The 21,287-nt window shown below is 42.4% G+C and overlaps 2 protein-coding genes across 2 annotated transcripts; one reads left to right on the top strand and one right to left on the bottom strand.

Annotated features, from left to right (window-relative positions):
- The first annotated feature begins 3,295 nt into the window (after window positions 1-3,295).
- On the top strand, window positions 3,296-5,617 carry LOC103635552 (annexin-like protein RJ4). The gene is made up of 5 exons (XM_008657979.4): window positions 3,296-3,856; window positions 3,997-4,142; window positions 4,232-4,462; window positions 4,564-4,869; window positions 4,947-5,617. Exons 1-5 carry the CDS (start codon window positions 3,556-3,558, stop codon window positions 5,145-5,147), a joined length of 1,185 nt encoding a protein of 394 aa, XP_008656201.2. The 5' UTR covers window positions 3,296-3,555; the 3' UTR covers window positions 5,148-5,617.
- A 6,121-nt stretch (window positions 5,618-11,738) lies between these two features.
- LOC100285909 (uncharacterized) lies at window positions 11,739-19,609 on the bottom strand. The gene is given in 5 exon segments (NM_001158798.1): window positions 11,739-11,978; window positions 12,149-12,212; window positions 18,239-18,360; window positions 18,476-18,605; window positions 19,275-19,609. Coding segments are annotated over 5 exon segments (495 nt in total). The 5' UTR covers window positions 19,368-19,609; the 3' UTR covers window positions 11,739-11,892.
- Window positions 19,610-21,287: the final 1,678 nt, after the last annotated feature.

The following is a 21,287-nucleotide window of genomic DNA, read 5'->3' as shown; positions in this document are numbered from 1 at the left end:
TGTAGAAAAATAATTGGGTGTTCAATGAGATTCCGCCCACGGTGGAAGGTTGTCGTGCTATGTTCAAATCTGAAATGAACCTTCTTAGTCATCGAGTTAAGCCAGTAATAGGAGATAAAATTAGAACCTGGCTTCTTTATTCTGTTCTGTAACTCTAATTCTTTTATGTACTCACCCTCCTGTATCTTCACCCTCACTCTGGTTTTCTTAAGCAATAAAATACTATAGGCCTACCTACAGTAACTTTTACTTCAAAAAAAAACAATGTCTGTAAACAAAGTAAAAAAATTCATTTTTTTGCGAATACCGTAATTAATTTTAGATTAAACGGATATGAGAAGCAACACAACAATAAGCTACCAGATTTGAAACTCAGACAATTATTGAAATCAAGAGAGGTTTCACAAAAAGTAATAGCTTTAGAAGACTTGGACTATCTAAAGGCATACATCATCGAGACTATGTGCAAGCTTGAAATGTGTTTTCCTCCATCATTTTTTGATATGCAAGTACACCTAATCATACATCTCATGGATCAGATAAAAATATTAGGGCCACTATATTTACATCATATGTTTCAGTTGGAGCGATACCTGGGAGTATTAAAAGGTTATGTGCGAAATCGCGCTCACCCAGAGGGTTCAATCATGGAGGGATACACTACAGAAGAAGTGATTGAGAGCTGTATAGATTACATCAGTGACGGAACAATGATAGGTGTGCCTGTACCTAAACATGAGGGTAAACTATGTGGGAGAGGGAGAATGGGCAAGAAAACTTTTCGTGTTGAGGATTACAAGCTAGTACATTGTGCTCATGGTAGTGTACTACAACATCTCACGATAGCCGAGCCTTACATAGAGGAACACCTAGATGAGCTTCGTAAAGAAAATCAGAACCGCACAGAGGACTGGATCATGAGGGAGCACAAACATCGTTTCAGCGAATGGTTAATGGACAAAAACATCCCATTCGGAGACTCTTTGGAAGAGAAAACAATGAAGAATTTGGCTTCTGGGCCATCGTGTTTTGTGACATCATGGCAAGCATATGACATCAATGGGTACACATTCTACACTAAATCAAAAGACATGAAAAGTGTTGCACAAAATAGCGGTGTTCGTATCGATGCTTTTGACCTACATGGACAGAAGACCACATATTTTGGATTCATAGAGGAAATATGGGAACTTGATTATGGCCCAAGCATGAAAATACCCTTATTTAAGTGCCAATGGGTACAACATCCCGTGGGGTGATAGTGGATAACTACGAACTCACACTGGTATACTTAAAGAAAGTAGGATATAAAGATGACCCGTGGGTTCTCGCCGAATGTGTTGCACAAGTGTTCTATGTACTCGATCCAGCAGATGAGAAGATGCATGTAGTTATTTCTGGAAAGCAAAAAATTGTTGGAGTTGAGAATGTGGGAGACCAAGATGAGGAATACAATAAGTATGAAGAGATGTTCGTCTTTAACGGTCCAGAGAGAATCAAGCGTGTGGAAAAGAAAATTGATAAGAACTTAAAGCCATACATGCGGAAAAATGGTAGTTCATGAAAAATTGTATGAATCAAATTGTATTTGTTATCATGTATGATCGACTATGAATTGTGGTTGCCAATTAATTTAAAATCTCTCTAGTTATCTATGTGTGCTATTATAATTTATTTAAATTGTATTTGCATATTATTGTTAAAAAATAAATATTAATTCATTTAAATTGTATTTGCATATTTCTGTTAAAAATTAAAATTATTTTCATATTTAAATTGTATTTTCATATTTTTACAATCACATGCGGTTTTTCCTTAGGGTCCGTTTGTGAAAAGGATAGAGCACCACAGGCGGTCCTAAACAAAAACCGCTTGTGATACTATTACATCACAGGCGTACTGAACCGCCTGGGACGTCACAGGCGGTTTTCTAACCGAACCGCCTGTGATGTAAAAAGTCTACCGCTTGTATAGAGCCAAATTGTACTAGTGTTCCATCAGAGAAACTGAAGTTCATATGTCACAACATAAGGCTATCTCTCGTAGCTTTTCTATCTTATCTTTTATTTCAAACTCACACTCTGTAATTAAACAATGATGTTTTAGTGTTTTGCACGACTAAATATACGATCACACACCCTAAAGATGATCTTGTGTATGTGGCCGCATGCCGTTGTAGTCTCTCATTTACCGTTGCTACTTGTCCAGCTAATAATGATAACGTGCCGAGCCCATGAACAGTCCTCCCCCAAGGGCCCCAACCCCAAAATGCCCATCAACGAGTTTCTTGGAATGCGATCAGTGGATCCTCGATCGAGTGGACAATGCAACATTTTTATTTTATTTTATATAGCGAACGTTCGTAGTAAAGAAACTCTCGCACATCTTCTTATCGACCTCAGAAACACGTACGACGACTCATCAGCTGCAAATGTTAAGAGATCCGCTCGACAACAGAAACAAAGTTCGCATCATATCATCGTCGCAGGGTACGCAATGCACAAACACGACCACGGAGACGATAGAAAGCAGTAGTACAGTAGCACACAAACACGACCACGGCGAGGCACACAGCACGATCTCCTGCAAACACTTGTAGCAATTGCTTTGGCGCTAAGATCCTGCTGGGTAGCATGCATGCAGTGCCCGGCCTCTTTGGAAAAGAACTTTGACAAGTGATCGACTAAACAAATGCGTGCGTTTCGCGTGCAGGGGAAAAAAGAAGAAGGTGCAAGCATATATATGTTGGAAAGAAGGTTCTTAATATTGTTTGTTTGTTCTCCAGCCCATGATGTTCCTTCCTGTATTCCATACACAAGCTGAAAGGTGAAACGCATATTATCTTTAAACAGTAGCTAGTGAGCTTTTCCTCAGCTTTTCATTGAAAATCCTTGTTTTTTTTATCTTTTTATTTTTTTACACAAGACGAGCGAGTCCCTTTTAATTTGATGATATATGACACAGAACCTAGCTTATAGGCTAAGCAACGAACAGTGTTTTTGAAGTTTTTTTCGTCACTTCCCTTTTGTCACTAGACATCATTTTATGCATTCCCTATCCTATTCTCTAAAATGAAGTTAAGTTTTCCCAAACTTCGTTATAAAATTCTTTTTAAAATAATGTTGTCCGATACCAAAATGGTGCATATGCTGGTTGAAGTCATAGAACACTCGCGGAAAAACATTGATGCAAAACCACATGAACAAACTACTAGTACTAGTATCCTTTTTTTTTTTTGTTAGTTGAACGCAGAATAATGTTAACTCTAAACCAAACAGCGGTAAACTATAGCTTATTTCTTTTCTTTTTGAAAAAAGTGGGTGCGCTAAACGAGGATCACATTAGACTGAACATAAAACTTTGATGCAGTTCGTTATTTCTTTATTTTTTTGTCAGTGTGCGTTATTATAAGATTTTGATGCAGCTCAAAAGGCTGTCCGTTTCAATTTGGATCACACATTAATTCTCCTAGTAGCAATTTATAGCCTAAATAAAAAACGCGAATCGAAACGGCAATCGATCGTCAACCATGCATGTCAGGTAAAACAACACACCATGAGAAAACTGGCAGCGCTCATGCTCATCCTAGGTGGAGCTCTGGGTGTCTCTGCGCGTGTGCCATGCGCTGGCGCTGCTGCTGCCGCCGCCTGCAGGAGTGCATCCATAACATCCCTCCCCTCAACCTTCTCTTCCTCCACTTCTTCTCCGACGCATCAGCAGCTCTCTCAGGTGGCGGAGTACGTAGCAGCACCGGCGGAGGCTTCTGCACCTTTATCCATGGCCTCCATCTCCGTCCCCGACCCCGTCCCTTCCGCAACCGAGGACGCCGAGAACATTAGGAAAGCAGCAGTGCAAGGTATTTCGAGCTCCTGTAAGCCTGTAACTAACCACTAGCTGGGTTGTGCAACGATGCTGTATCGCGCCTCGTCTCCCTCTTGCATGTTTTGTTGCCTTTGAGAATCGGGAGGTTGAGGTTGCTCGACGTGTTGGGGACAGGATGGGGCCCCGACAAGAAGGCGCTGATGGAGATACTGGGCCACCGGACGGCGGCGCAGCGCGCGGAGATCGCCGCGGCCTACGCGGGCCGCTACAACGAATCCCTCCTCGACAGACTCCACTCCGTGCTCTCCGGCGACTTCCGGGTAATAATTCCAAGGTCATTCGATGGCTTGGATGATTGCCGACCCGACCTACCTGACACTGACAGTAATCCTGTGCCTTCTCCTGTCAGAGCGCGATGATGCTGTGGACGGCGGACCCGGCGGCGCGTGACGCCAAGCTTGCCCACAAGGCCATGAAGAAGAAGGGCGAGCGGTACGTGTGGGTGCTCATCGAGGTCGCCTGCGCGTCGACGCCGGACCACCTCGTCGCCGTCAGGAAGGCCTACCGCGAGTCGTACCCCGCCTCCCTCGAGGAGGACGTCGCCGCGTGCCCGCTCTACAAGGACCCCCGCGTCAAGCAGGCGAGGCCGCCGCCGGCTCCTGCCTGCCGGCTGTCATCGTGTGCAGTGCAGTGCAGTGCAGGCAAATCCTGACGTTTCTTGGCCGGGTGTCTGTCTTGCAGTTCTTGGTGCGCCTGGTGAGCTCGTACCGGTACTCCGGCGATCTCGTCGACGACGAGCTGGCGAGGGCGGAGGCCGCGGAGCTGCACGACGCGGTGGTGGCCAGGAAGCAGCTGCTGCACGGCCAAGTCGTGCGCATCGTCAGCTCCAGGAGCAAGCAGCAGCTGCAGGCCACGTTCGAGCGGTACAGGCAGGACCGTGGCAAGGCCTTCGACGAGGTACTGGAGGAACGCCGCAGCGACCAGCTCGCGGCGATGCTCAAGACAGCGGTGTGGTGCTTGACGTCGCCGGAGAAGCACTTCGCGGAGGTAACCCAATCCTTCAGTTCAGTTCAGTTCAGTATATATCAACTCGTTCATTTCTGATGGCCTTTTTGTTGTTCCAGGTGATCCGGAGGTCCATCGTCGGGCTCGGTACGGATGAAGAATCCCTGACGAGGGTGATCGTTTCGCGCGCCGAGATCGACATGAAGAAGGTGAAGGAGGAGTACAAGGTCAGGTACCGCACGACGGTTACCAGCGACGTCAACGGCGACACTTCCGGATACTACAATTCCATCTTGCTCACTCTAGTAGGCCGTGAGTGAATGAGCATGGCCACGAGTGATCCTTGTTGGCTCAAGTTGAGACCGTAGTGCAAGCTCATCAAAGAAGGTGGTGTGGCCAATTTGACATCTACAACTATAGAAGGCACTAAAGCTGGAAAAAAAATTGCTGCAGTCCGACTGCAAACTAAAATGTTTGCAGTCCCTCATAAAAAGGAAGATAGACATCACTTAGTTGTGTTATTGCTTCTGCGGGTGAAATCTATTCTCCTTTTTGTGAGAGGCTGCAAACATTTTGGTTTGCAACCGGACTGCAGCAAAAAAATTTCCCTAAAGCTTTAACTTTTCTAGTCATTGTTAATTGTACCATTCGAGACTTTGGTAGGCCAAGTATCTCTCTTTTGATGCCGCTAGTGCTAGACATAAACCAGGTTGTTCCAAGAATTGGCATAAAATGTATAAGGTTGTCTTCAGCAACGTCATCTATATCCATCCTCTATATCCGTTATTTACATTCTCCTCTAAAAGATTTCATCCTCTATATCTCCTTCCTCTCCAACAACGCCATCTAAATCACGTTCTCTATACGCAAATACCTATATTAGAGATATTTTTATTTTTTATTTTTTATACATACATATTTGTCATACTCTCAAGTGTATTGTACATATTTTAGTTTTGCTAAACCAGTTATTTAAAGTATTCAAATGGATAGATGACCGTTTAGAGAAACTCTATATATAGAAAATCTAGCAGCGTCCTCCAAATTTAGAGGACCGTTTCGAGGACGCTGCTGTAGAGCGTAGAAGACCATTTGATCCTCTATATTTAGAGTAGAGGAGGCTTTAGGGGCCCTTGTTGGAGCCACCCTAAATCCATCGCCTAAAAGCAATCTAATTTAATTTATTAATTTTCATTAGCAAGGAAAAATATTTATGTTTTCAAACAATGAAAATGGGATATAAATAATTTAATAATTTCATAAATAGTTAAAATTTTACCAAGTGTTTGAAATATTCATGCCAAAGCATATTTTTTTATGGAATTCATTTTTGTATCCAATTTTTGGATTTAATTTTATGAGAAAAAACTACATTTTATAAAATAATAGTTAATTGTGACAACAATATTTTGGAAAAAAAATGTTTTTATTTGCTAATAATATTTTTGATTTATTATATTTTTTGGAATATATATATTGAGTTTTAGAAAAGAATAAAAAATGGAATCACTGTGTGTCCTCCTTCATCCATCTCTCTCACCGGCTTGTGCGGCCCACATGTCGACATCACCTTCTTTCTCCCACCCTCTCCTCTTTTTTGCATGCACGCGTCGTTACTCGTCGATTATGTGTCGCCCGTGCATCGCCTGCCCACATCGGCTTGCCACCCCATGTGGAATCTGTTGCCACCTTTTCCTCCTTCCCCACTTATGTTAGTGGTGTTTCCCCCCAATCTCCGCCACCATTTAGGGCGTTGTCGACTTCCCATCACCCCTCGACGCCCCTGTCCCTCCCTCTCAGCCTATAAAAGCACCCCTATGCACACCGAGCCAATTGCCCCATCCCCCATGCTCCTATGTGCCCCCCTAATCTGTTGTCCCCGTGTCGCCGCTCCTTGCCGCCGCCATCCTTCGCCGGAGCTCGATCTGGGAGCTCACGAATCCTCCCTGTCGCCGCAAAAGCCCCACACGACCAAGGGGATGGGCATGGTGTGATGGAGCTTGCTTTTGAGCTTCATATTTCCATATATGAATCGAGCTATTTCTCCACAATGCTCCAGGATGTGTTGTAAGAGGTGGGCAACAATGTTTAGCCCCTCTACATCATGCAATAGATTATAGAGCCTTTTTAGGACAATTACTACATCACTCGGGTGCATATCTGAGAGATGATAGATCCTACCAGAGGATTCAGGACCCTCTCTACTCATGACTCCGCAACGCTGCTAGGCACCTATGTTATTTCTGTCAGCAATGTTACTAGGAGGGCATTATGGTTGCTCTGGTACATGCATCGTCTATAGCTCAGTACCATGGAGTATCGGCATCTTCTCGGACGTCCACATGGCACGGACCAAACGAGTGTGGCACCAGGCGAGGTTGGTGAGGACCACCTCAACACGCTTGTGCATGTGGTTATAGGATTTAACTCCGACCTAGATATGCTACCTTGGAGATATCAAAGAAGCATGAAGAGCTATAGGACGCCTGTAAGGAAAATGGACCTCAACCCATTTGATTAAATAATTTTGGTGTTTGATGATCAAAATAACCTATGGACTGATGTATTTTCTAGTATTTATGTTTATAGTTCACAGGATGTGAAGTGGTTTTGGACTAACGAATTAAGGGAGCTACACCTCAAAGAAAACATTGGAAGACTCCTTGAAGACTCCTTGAAGACTTATCAACATCAAGCAAAGTCCAATACATAAGACAAGAAAAGCCTGAGAAAAGCAACTCAAGGTTCAAGAAATTCACGCTGCCTATGGATGATTTGGGTGCTCCCGCGGATGGTCCGACACACTTGTGGATGGTCTAGCACGTAGAGTGGACAATCCGGTGCACTAGGACAGGGTTGCTCCAATAGTCCACGCGGAAGCCGTGGACGTTCTGGTGTGCTAGGGCGGATGATCTGGTGTGTGACTGACATCAGAGAGGCTTCAACGACTAGTTCTCCAATAGCAAGTACATGTGGAAGCTGCGGATGGTCTAGCTGAAACCCATAGATGGTCCGCGCTCACATAGAAAGCAACAATTTTTCTCCAACGGCTAGTTTGGGTTTGGGGATCTATATAAACACCCCCAAATCGGCCATTCAAAATGTTGCTTCAAGGTTCATTCCACATTGTTAAGAGCAACACATTGCAAGAACTTACCCCCCTACTCCGATTAACTTATATCTTGCTCTAACCTCTAATTTGGGATCAAGTTTTGTTTTAAGTGTTAAATTTCAGGTTTTACCTATTCACCCCCCTCTAAGTGACTATTAAAATATCTCTTTTGGTTGGCTATTGTATGTTTCGGCTGCTAGTTCTTTCTGCTTTTGAAATGTGATCTAGCAAGATTTTATGGTGTTGAAAGGGAAATATTCCTTTGGGCTATTTCTAAGTGTTTTGGTGATTAACTGCTCAACACACCACTATCAATTAACACTCCTCATATGAGCATGACCACAGATGTTTAGAAAAGCAAATTGAGGTAATCAAGTCCAAAAGATTGAGGAAAATAAGAAAAGCACTTTTGGGCTTGAGAATGGGCATATTGCAAACCCCTATGAATCCAAGTGATAAAGGTATGTTTCTAGCACTTAGTCAATTGTTTTAGGTGCTAACAATGTTCATCTAAGTGCTAGGAAAGTTCTCAAGATGAGGTAAAAAGAAGGGTCAAAGTTTGGCTCAAGACAAGAGAAGTTGGGCCAGACTGGGCAACACCGGACGGTCCGGTGTGCAGTGCTAGCCTGGTCGGCTGGCCCAACTAGTCGCTCTCGGGAAAACGTCGAGGCTCGCTGGCAAAAAAATCATCGGACAGTCCAATGTGCACCGGACATGTCTAGTGCACCAGGCGAGCAATGGCTCTTCGCCCGCGCCAACGGTCGGCCACGCGATCAGTGCCGACCATGTTAGTATAGCAACGGTTGGGAAGGGTCGTCGAACATGTTCGGTGTGTCACCGCACAGTCCGGTGCCCACCCCAAAAAGGAAGGCATCCAATCAAGCAATTCGTTGGTTGTTGCATATTGGTTGTCCGGTGCTCCACTGGACAGTCCAGTGCACCTATAGACAAAAGGCAACCAGGGCCTTTCAAATGGGACTTCAATGGCTCCTAGGCCACTTGGGGCCATAAAAGTGACCCCCTAGATGTATGGAAGGGGAAAGGTGTGAGGTCGGCGTGGAAGTGGTGTCGTGTCCACTAACTGTGAGCTGACAACGAACGGGCTGGCACGGCATGGGACCGAATCGGTGGGAGCGAAGCCGGCGGCGCCCTGGGCGAGCTGTGCAGGCAGGCACGTGTCCGAGCTGCGGTCACAGGAGCGGCTCGACACACAGGTGTAGAGCGAGCATCGTCCGGCGGCGTGCAGGTGAACCGGTGTGGCTGCTGCTAGTGGAGAAGCTAGAGTGAATCAGAAGAGGGTGCAAATACCTTGAGGGTGCATAGTAATAACTTATAAGTGGTGCATATATGGTGAAAAAATGGTCTATATCACTAGTTTTTCAAATTTTCATGGATGCATGTGCATCGACCATCTTGTACCTTCGAATTTTCGTGGGTGCATGTGCATCCACCATCTTCTACCTAGCTAGTAGCTACGCCGGCTGCGTCCGTCGAAGCATCTAGCTAGGGCTGGGCATTCGGTTTTTTAAAAAATTTCGGTTCGGTTTTTGGGTTTTAAAAAACTTCGGTTTTCTAGATATTAGAAACCAATCGGTTTTCTAGAAAATGAAAACCGAGAACTTCGGTTTCGGTTTTTTACTTCGGTTTTTCGGTAAAAACCGAATACCAAACTTATACTCAAAACAACACATACAAAAAGTTTATATGATAGATTACACATAATTTTAAAAAGTAAAAATTATATAGGTACAAATATTTAGAGATACATCATACATCACATATAAATAAGTGAATAACAATTTAATTGCTTCACACATTTAGTTCACATAATCGAAAAGTCAAATTTTAGAATTGATAAAGTTTGGTATTCGGTTTTTTGGTATTTCGGTTTGGTATACGGTGAAAACCGATTACGATACCGAAAACCGAACTTCTGAGATTCAAAAACCGAAACCGAACCGAACTACCGAAAAAACCAAAATTTCGGTTCGGTTCGGTACGGTTCGGTTCGGTTTTCGGTTTATGCTAAAAAAAGTGCCCACCTCTACATCTAGCGCAAGCAGAAATTGGCGTAGGGGGAGAAGGGAGCTACTGCAAGGTGGGACCCGTAGCCACAGAGACCAGAGGAGAGGAGTGGGGGCATGGGATAGCCGTTAGGCGTAGGGGAAGAAGGGAGCTACTGCAAGGTGGGACCCGTAGCCACAGAGACCAGAGGAGAGGAGTGGGGGCATGGGATAGCCGTTAGGCTTGGCTGGGCTTCGGCCCGAGTGTGCGTTTCAATTTTTTGTTTAACTTTTTCTTTTCTTTTTATTAAATAGGTTATATAATAAATCTAAAAATAATATTTTATAACTAAAAATGCACAATTTTCATATTAAATATTTTAGACAAAAATCTATTATTTTAATAAATTGGGCGTAACACACAAAGAATAAATTAATTAAAGATAAAATCTATTATGTATATTCCAAAAATAATATTTTTAATAACTCCTTGTTATTTTATAAAATAAGATTTTCACACCAACTTAAATCCAAAAATTGGATACATCAAACAAAATTTATGTCTTGGCATGAATGCATCAAACACTTGACAAAATTTTATTTAATTAAGAAAATGTTCAATTTATTTTTATTACTATTTTATTATTTTGAGAACAATATTTTTTACTTTCTATTAAAAATTAATAATATAAACTAAGTTACCTTTAATTGATAGACATAGGGTATTACATCTATTCACCCCCTCTAGGTGCTCTTAATTGGTATCACAGTCGTTCTCTTCATCAAGGGACTAACCACATGAACAAATTCATAAAAATGTCTAGGCCACTAATGTGCTTTTAGCATTTCTATGCAGGGAAATAAAACACAAAGTTAGTGGCTTGGACAATGCCAGGGAGATAAGGGACACCCTCAAAATCGCTCATGAGGAAACGACGCCACAATGTCATCAAGATAGAGTTGGTGGAAGATGAGTTGAGGAGGTTTACCATAAAGAGAGGTGATGAGCCAACTGACACATATAACATGCTTAGGATCCTGGTGAACAAGATCCGAAGCCTCGAGAGTACAAGATGAATGGACAGAACAAGGTAGCGTGAGTGAATGACCATGGATGGCAGGATGGACGATGCCCTGTAGGTTGTTTGCGACTTAGCTTTGCTCGTTCTTGGTTGATTGAACAAAATGGCACTGATGTCAGGTGTTCACACGTGTGCATAACTGTTCGACTCTGTTTGTTTCGTCGGAATTGAATTTCATTCTAATAATCATAATTTAAACGCAAACTAATTAAGTTAATATATTTATATATATAATATATTTGTATATTATCTTAAATCATACGAGACATAGTTATACACCACACTTGTACTATAGAGAAGCAAATATAAGAGTGCTATAATTTATATGTTAGAAAAGTAACGTTCAAACTAATTAAGTCAATATATTTATATATAAAATATATTTGTATATTATACTAAATCATACGAGACATAGTTATACACCACACTTATACTATACACTTATACTATAGAGAAGCAAATATAAGAGTGCTATAATTTATATGTTAGAAAAGTAACGTGTAAGCATGTAAATATATGAAATCAATTTCCATATCTCACCTCATGAATTTAAAATAAGCTTATATATAAACTATACAAATTTTAGAAAGTTGTGGACATTCTAAAAATAGGTTACGAAATGAAAGGAAACAAACGGGAGCTCAGTGAAATGGTGATATTTGTTACTGCGGTCCATTTGGCGAGAATAAAACGACAGATCGATGAAAGCTATAATGTCACAATGGTGTTATCATTATCATACGATCACTTCGTACATATAAAGAGTGGCAATTCAACTGTAATATCACCAAGGTAACAACAGAAAAGTTGGAATTACAGAGACAGGAGCTCCCCTAGTTCAATGAGCTGCCGATCCAATATATTGGCCTCACTTCTTCCTGGCAACAGCAGCTGCAATTCCACCAACCAGAAGTCCGACCGCAGTTGTCGCAATTCCTATTCCAATCAGACCATCTGCAAGTAACAATAATTTATTTATCTAGATAACTTTAGCTCTACACCGCATTTCATGAACATGGCCCCGATGAGGGCGTTCAAGTGATCAAAGCATTTGGTTTGCAAAGAATCCAATGCAAGTTAATCAGAACAAGTGTGGCCAAGCACAGCTGATTACGTTGTCTCACCTTTGGCAATTTTATCTTCTATTGCCTTCTTCAGCGATATGGCCTGCCGCCAATCCGCTTGAATCTACAGGACATAAATCATTGAAGTTAGATATTAGAATATCACAAGACAACATTATCCTTGACAAATTGAAATTTTTGAATCTACAGGGCAAATATCATGTAAGCTACATATTATAGTATCAAAGGCAACAATATCCTTGAGAAATTGGAAATTTTAAAATCTCAGTGGTCTTGCAAAATAAACACATATCCTAATACAATACTAAACAATTTCAGCTATGCTAGCTTCCAGTACATACCAAATTCTAAAAAAAACTCAGCCGGTAGCGGAAAGACTGCCCTCACGGTACCATATAAAAAGAAGCTCAATCAGAACCCCAATCGAGAAAGGTCACAAAAGCTGCCCCCCGTGTAGCATGAAGGTCCGCCCCATATAGGCCAGATCTTTATTCGTGCTTTGAGCCTTCCCAACCCCTAAACAAGGATCCGCCCCCATAGGCCAGTCTTATCTCGGGTGCACACCATAGTTGTTAAGGCGATAAGGCGAGGTAAGGCGCCTGACCCTCTTTTCACCTTTTAAGCGATAAGGCGTAAAGCGAGGCGACGCCTTAAATAAATTTAAAAATAGAATAAATATTGATATATGAGAAAGTATTGAGGACAAACATATTAATAAAAAATAGGAAAAGATAAAGAAAAAGAAAAAGACTAGCCTAGCTAGTCCAGTTAGCCTACAAATCAGCCCAACTAGCCCAATAAAATTATGTCAAGCCCACTTCCTCTCTCCATCTCTCCTAGCCGGCAAGCCCTCACCCAGCCGCCTCCCTCTCCCCATGTTTTTCCCAACCGCCGCCCACTCCCCCCTATTTCTCCCAGCCGCCTCCTTCTCCAACGGCCTCTCCCAGGTCTCTCCCTCTCCCCCTGGGTCTTCCCAGCCGCTGTAACACCCCGTCCAATCCCTGGACGGCGGTACTTACTCCTGGCAGCTCTCTATGATCATATATTGTCCCCACAGACCAACACGGGTCTTTTGTGCACACTTTGTCCTCACTCATGCGCACCCGATAAAACTTCCCGATCGGTCACCCATCCCAAATTGCTGTAAGTCAAGCACGCTTAACTTGGAGGTTGTTTCGAGATAGGCTTCTGAAAAAGAATATGCATCTTGTTGGTATGGATACTCTATTAATTCTATTAAGCTTTGGGCCAGGACATCACAATCCCAGGGGCCAGGATATCACAATCCACCCCCCCTTTAGAAGACTGGCGTCCTCCGTCAGTCAACCCCAATCCAGGAACCTCCCCTCTTAGCCATGTCTGTGTGTCTAGTGTCATCATATGTCATGCCATGTGACCACTCCGGGCCCACATGCGCCATGCGCCATATACCCGAACCCCCTAGCCCACACACGCCCGTGAAACCTCGAGGGTCGGCTCTGATACCACTTGTAACACCCCGTCCAATCCCTGGACGGCGGTACTTACTCCTGGCAGCTCTCTAGGATCATAAATTGTCCCCACAGACCAGCACAGGTCTTTTGTGCACACTTTGTCCTCACTCATGCGCACCCGAGAAAACTTCCCGATTGGTCACCCATCCCAAATTGCTCCAAGTCAAGCACGCTTAACTTGGAGGTTCTTTCGAGATAGGCTTCTGAAACAGAAGATGCACCTTGTTGGTATGGGTACTTTATTAATTCTATTAAGCTTTGGGCCAGGACATCACCATCCCAGGGGCCAGGATATCACATCCGCCTCCCTCTCCCCCCCTCTCCACTGGCGCTTCCCCTCTCTCTCTCTCTCTCTCTCTCTCTCTCTCTCTCTCTCTCTCTCTCTCTCTCTCTCTCTCTCTCTCTCTCTCTCTGCTGGCGTTTCTCTCTCTCCTGTCGGCGTCGCTGCTGTCGCGCCTTTGGAGTCGCCACCGCGCCGCTGCAGAAACCAGCCGCCGACAGCCTCTCCCACTCGCCTTAGGTGTGGAGTAAGGCGACCAGGACACCTTACGGCTGGAGCACGTCGTAGCGCTTAGGCGTCGCCTAAGCGACGCCTTAAGGACGCTTTAACAACTATGGTGCACACAACCAGGGGAACCAGTAAGTGACCTTTTTTAACCTTAACCTGAAATTCGCTCCCACTGGAATTCGAACTCAGAACCTGAGGAGTGCTACTCAAACCACCTAACCAACCAGCTAGAGACCCTTTCACAAATTCTAAAAAAACTCGACCTGCACCCTACGGTGGGCAAAATAGCTCGGGCATTGTATTAAGAATACCTTCTGAAACAGGTCGAGCAAAACCCCCAAACCCCACACACACCGGTACCATAGCCCATAGGAGAACGACCACGACCGGAGCCAGGCCTTAGCCCTGTGCTTTAGTGTGGGACATACAAGAGGATTTTTGTTAACCTCAGCCTGAAATTCGCTGCAGAACCTGAGGAGTGCTACTCACTTACTCAGACCACCTAACAAACTAAGATAGAGGCACTTTCGCCAAATTCTTTGCAAACCAAATGCTTTCATCACTTGAATTTAGGTTAGGAAAGCAACTCACTTTCCAATGAGTAAAGTAAAGAGATTTCTCCTTAAGATCCGATTGATCTGTCAGGAGAGGAAATAGGAATGAATTAAAGTTGGACTATCCCCAGATAAAGTTGTTAGGGCGAGGTATTGCAAGGATGGATTCGAGAATCGTGTTTGGAATAACACTTGTCCGCCTGCTTGTGTTGCTGAAGCAAGAATCTAAGGCATGACTAGACCACTGTTTGATGCTGGTCATAAATATCGAACTAACTTCGAAATTGGCTTCCAGAGACTTGTCTATTAGTAAGTTCATTTCTTCTTGTGGGACATCAAGAGACTTTCCTCTCTCTGTGTGATTGTAACTAATACCATCCTATCTTTCCTCTCAATTAGACCAATCAGAAAGATTCCCTATCTTATGTCATTGGCTCAAGAAGCCATCTTATTATCTTTCCCTAAAGAAAAACTATGGCAAATTAACTGATCTTTACATCAGTTGATGAAAGAGCCCAATGCAGAAAAATGTATGTTGGATCTTTGAAACAGTATGAATCATTTCGATAATAACATGTTTGATCTGTTTTACCGAGGTCTACGGTTCGAAACGGTCTAATGAGGCTACTATGAAATATTTAATCATGGGCGGGCCAAATTCTTCTATTTTGGTTCATGGTTTCTCTTGCCTGTATGGTTCATATAGGAGGGAGATCGAGTGTCAAGAAGTGAATGTTCTGCTCAGGAGGGATGGAATTTCTTCTGTTCAATCAAATCAGCGATACCATCCGTATCTCTTATCTTTTTCTTAAGCTCTTATTTCTCATTCTACTCTTTCACAAAGGGGTGCAACAATAACTAAATGAATCTTACGTTATTCATTAAATAGATGATTTTTTTATTTATTAGAGTAGAGTGTCGGCAAGGAATCTCGATTATTATTTCTATTATTTAAGTTATTAAGACAGTTAGAGTGCTGGTCGTCACGCTAGAAGTTGTGGGTTGAAACCCCATTTTCCTGCACTATCTTCCTCTTCCTGCCCAACTCATTTTGTCTTCACTGGAAGCTGTTGATCCAAATGGAATGAAATGTCTCTAGTAATATCTTTGCACTAGTGAAATTAGGTTTTTATACAACCATGTAGTAGAGCTTTACAGAATGTACTCTGTATTTACACTCCAATGACATCGTACCATCAGAATTTCAGGATTCATTTTTCAAAGACGAAACATATGTCCCTGGTTATACTAAGTTTGATTATGTCAGCCTCTTTCCCATTATCTCTGGTCTTATATGTTTTTTTTTGCAATTATCATTCCTGCTATTCGAATAGATATGAGAAGTGGTGCCCTTGCATCTGGATTCAAATCCATAGGGATAGGCAGGAGGGGAGCTAAAAAGATAGATATGTTAATGTTTCCACCTACTCTCGAGTATAGCATAGAGCTGAGTTTAGGAATAATCCACTCGTCGTTGTAGTTTTTTACCCCTAAAAATAAACGATAATCCGCTTTTTTCCATAAGAAAGGCTCTTTTATGTCTTTTCTTTGCAACACAAAGAATCAGAAATATGGATTACAAATCAATTTCCCGTTTCTCTTTATCCTTTATTTCTTTAGACAATACATTTTTTCTTCAATAAAAATAATGTATTTAGTTCATATTCACAATAGCATCTACTATACTAGAAATATCAATGAACCCCATTCTTGCAATTGCTTAGGATACTCTCTTTTAGAGGCTAGGTCTATTTATTAGTTCAACATCCCTCTTACTAACTGGAATGGAAGAATTAATAGATCTGTTCCGCCCAAAATGGGAATGGGTGCTAGGGTTTTGAACTTATAAAATGCTTGCCCTAAGAGTATAGTAGTTAAGTGGGTCAATTCCCAGAACAAACAGGGTTATAAAGGCTCGCATTCTACTGCTCCCACCGTCCACATGAATTTGTCTTTCTAGGTTTATCCTAAGTCAAACTATTTAAACTTTGACCAACAATGTATATAACATTAAATTATTTTAAACTAAAAGGATTACATATTAAGATAGTTCTAGTCACGATGAATCTAGTAATTTTACTTTTATGTTGTAAAATCTTATGAAACATCGGGTATAACCGGTCAAAGTTGATAATGACTTAGGACAAACCCAAAAAGACACTCGTGGACAGAGGGAGTATTTAGCACTAAGACCATCTTCCACTTTTGGGGATTACAATGTAGGTGAGTTCCAGCCTGCAATCCGAACCGAGGACGGGGTTTTGGAGTAAGCTCACACTCACAAGATCATGACCCTTAGTCCCACCCATTGTAGCACGTGTGTTGCCTCGTTTGAACAACTGTCATTGAGTCACCTCCCCCTTTCTATGAGCCACCACCAAACACTTTGGCATCGAAGCACCACGGGAAGGAGACCAAGAGAGGCCAACAACCGGATAGCTAGGTGGCAAGCCAATACCAATACAACTAAGTTTAGGAGTAGATTCCATTCCATACCTACATAGGATTCCCTAATGCATCCTCTTATCCATCCTTTCCTAGACTTTCATAAGAGAAAATGGCACAAGCAGTGCCTTTATAGAGCAGTTAGATTGTGCTTTAGTCACTAGCAAAGGCAAAGAAGGTGCCCTTCCAAGGGGGGCCCGAGCCATCACTGAGATACCCACTCTGGAAGAGCTCAGATCTAACCTTGTGTCAAACCCATGGGGCCAAGGGACCAAAGGAACTCCACAAAGGGCATTCCAAAAAAACTAAAAAACAACAAATCCATGTTCAATAAACCACTTCTCTGAAATGTGGCACATGTAACATGTGAACATTGGCATAGCAGAATCTAATAATTTATTTCTGTTGTTCCCAAGATAAATGCCGAAGTGATAAAAGATTATATTCTATTGTAGAAAAAATGGAGGATTCATGCAATAGTAGACAAGGGCAAACAGCCTAACAGGTCATCTGCCTCCAAATAGTCATGAGTTTCAATTCATGATTTCAGGCTCTAGCTAGAATGAGATGATGATGGGTCTACAGAATGAATTAATAGAACACATCAGAGAACCTGTTGACGTCATCTGTTTCACAACATAACTGTATATAAGCACAAAGTTGTTTAAAAGTACAGTTGTGATGATTGTTGAAGAAGTCAAACTGCTAAAACAGAAAACATGTTACAATTAGGATGGCCCTAAGATAACACACAATAGGATGGTAGCTTGCCTGCTACTTATAAAATGAATAATGTCCATTTAAGCTTTATATGCAAAAAAGAACAGTTCAGTTAAAAAATATATTAAAGGAATTTTTTTTAGTGAAATTTAGCCATCATAGTGTTGTATTGTATAGCAAAGAAATAGTTCTAGTTACAGTCCACATGGGCTCAGGACAAACATACAGGTTGGGTCAATTGCAGTTTACTAGTACAAAGGAACATAAGAGTTTGGTTGCAGAGAAATAGCATGAAAAATGAATCATATCCTGAAAACATTCCATTTTGGCTGCACAGATATTGAAAAGATATCAAGAAACCATACATCATATATAGCATTCTAGAAGCTAAATGGTCCTGGAATCATACCTCCAAACAACGATCTGCAAGTTGCCTGCTTTTTGAGTAGTCGCCAATCCTGTAGAATCCAACAGCCAACAAGTACAGCTTTTCCCTAGTCTGCAGAGGACTGGCAGAATTATCCAAAGAAGCTGTAGAACAAAATGGGCCGATCAAAACAGGTTTGAGAATAGCCTATGGCCAAAGAAAATATAAAAAATCTAAGAACTGTTAGTTTTGCCTTCTGTGCAAAACAAGATATCAGACCTTGAAGCATGCTGATTCCACGGTTTACATCGTCTGTCTGCCTGGAGTGCACAAGGGCCCATGACAACCTCATAAGGCTTTCATTCCTTTGTTCCTCATTTACAGCATTGACAAGCTCTCCTTCACAGCCCTAAGGACAAACAAAATTGCAAGTCCTCAGCTAAACTCTGAGTTTACATACTAGGAAAACCTTGGGAACTGAATGCAATAGCAAGAACATAAGGAGCAATAGAAAAAACATATTCAGTGACATCAAATTGCACCAATATGAATGCTAAAAGTTCATGATAGCAAACAATGCCAACAAAATTCTTGACCCAATTGTAGATATTGCAAAGTTAGACATATATACCTCTCCAAACCAAATTCTGCATGACTACAACAAGCTGCTCGAAACAAAATGCCAACATGATTCAAAAGGCAGCCATGATGCTGAATGGGTAGGCTGCCAATGCTATGCTACCTAAACTGAACCGCGTGCCACCCCCTTTACCAAGAAATTATAATAGGGCATCATCAGAAAGGACACATTACAGAAACAATTATTTGCTTGCATGAAAAAGGCACCCACGCGCTTGAACCCCCAAAATACAGCAACTGCTGGCGATGATCCCCACCTGACTCCTCCTATCCCCCTCTTCCTGCTATACTTAACATTCGAATGCTTCGGTTGCAAGTACATGATTTAACCCTAGTCCCCACCGAACTGGCGGGGTACAGCAACAAAACCTCATGATCTGCAAAGATTCGGACGGCAACGGAGAGAAAACACAGAGGGGAAAGTTCCCAGAGCGCTCACGGCGATGAGGTCGCGGTCGCACCAGGGGATGTGGTCGCCTCCGGTGAAGAAATTGCTCACGGACTCGAAGAAGCGTCCCATCTTAGCCTCCATCAACCTGTTGTCTGGGGTGGGGGTGGGGTGGTCGGGATCCGAGGAGGTGGCGGAGCAGGGGAGGGCTATTCTAGGCTTCGTGTGCAGGATGGGTACGGATGAAACCGCAGAAGAAAAAGGCCTCGGGCTGGATTCGAGAAGAAGAGCTAGATCAAAGCGCACGCCACGCCGGGGGGATGCGCGTCAGCGCATGTGACGAGTGAAGGCCCTCTCCTACAGGGCTCACATGTCAGAGAAATGGGACGGTTGGCTGTGTGTCTTGAGCGCTAAGAAAGAGATTAGAAGAGAAACAGCGTGTTTGGTAGACTGGGTGAATAGAGAAACTGCACCCGTGGAGTTATAAAGCAGTGTTTGTTTGGTTAGCTTCTCTATGCATCCCGGCTCTACTCATGCAAAGAAGCGACCGCAGCCAGGCTTCGGAGCGAAGCTCGCGGCAAACATACGCGCCCAGCCAGGCTCAGCGCATGCAGCGGCACGTATACCGAGGTATGTTTTTAGTTAGTTTTTTTGTTATATCTTCTAATTAAAAGATTTAATCACCGAACAAATTTCATATTTGTGTTCCTAACATTTTTTCGATCAAAACTAGACCAGTGAAACGAACCAATCACGTGGAAAGAGAACGACACCGCGCCCACCGAGTCGCAAAACCGACTCCTCTCTCTCCCGTCTCAAAAGCATGTGATTGGTTTCAGTGGACAAACCATTATGATTTAGTGTAGCTTCAGTCATACCTTATTTTTAAAAGTTCTCGTATCTTCTATTATAATAATAAAACAAGACATGGTGTGGTGGATGTGTTGCCTCTATTCTATCTGCAGATTTTGAGTTCGATTCACAGTTCTTGTAGATTTTATTTTTTAAGCCATACCACATTTTTTCTTTGCCCTCCGCTACTGATTGGTTTCAGAACAACGTCAGCCGATCCATTTTTCTGGTTTAAGTGATTGAGTCGGACTCGCTTTTTGTTTGATTTCAGTGAAAGATTATATCTAGTTTCTTGTTTAATTACAAGATTAAAGTGGGTTGGAGTTGCAACATCTCTTGTTTGTTTCGTGATGAGAGATAATGAGGGATAAACTGAATATGGTCATCTTCCTAGCCATATTACCACATTTAGGATGATATCTTCAATTCAATAAGATGACAACATTCAAAATAAATGAAACTGACACTATATTTGAGAAATCCATAAGCACAAGATATACATAAATTAATACCATTATTAATCAAATCATAATTTTTTAGTGATGAGGTTACATTCCAGTCATAATTAAAGGAACATTCCAACAATATCAAGATGCATTTCACGGAATTTGTAACATTTGCCATGACTAGCAGGCTTGTCTAGGCGATGACGAGCACTAACCTTTGCATGTTCGACGATAGCACTAGCAAGACTCGCGGATTATTGATAGTCGCCTAGAGGGGGTGAATAGACGAAATCTGAAATTTATAAACTTAAACTCGCACTAAGGCCGGGGTTAGTGTTAGAATTAAATCGGAGTTCGAAAGATAGTTTTCTTGCTTAGAGTTGCTCAATCAATGCGGATAACGTTTGGGAGCAAACTCAAATCGATGTGAGCAAGGAAACTTTAGAGAGAGGAAAGAGGGAAAACAAATCAAATGGTAATCAACACAAGTGAACATGGTGATTTGTTTTACCGAGGTTCGGTTCCAACGAACCTAGTCCCTATTGAGGAGGCCACAAAGGTCGTGTCTATTCTAACCCTTTCCCTCTCTCAAACGGTCACTTAGACCGGATGAGCTTTCTCCTTAATCAATTGGCTCACTAAGACCTTCAAGGACCACTACACACTTATGTGTCTCTTGCTAGCATTACAAAGCACTTAGAAAATAAGAATGGGAAAGAGAAAGCAAACCAAGCAACAAGAGTAACAGATGAACACATAACTCTCT

This window comes from Zea mays, chromosome 8 (genome assembly GCF_902167145.1).
Source record: "Zea mays cultivar B73 chromosome 8, Zm-B73-REFERENCE-NAM-5.0, whole genome shotgun sequence".
Lineage (NCBI taxonomy): Eukaryota > Viridiplantae > Streptophyta > Magnoliopsida > Poales > Poaceae > Zea > Zea mays.
This window is presented reverse-complemented; position numbering and strand designations above follow the sequence as displayed.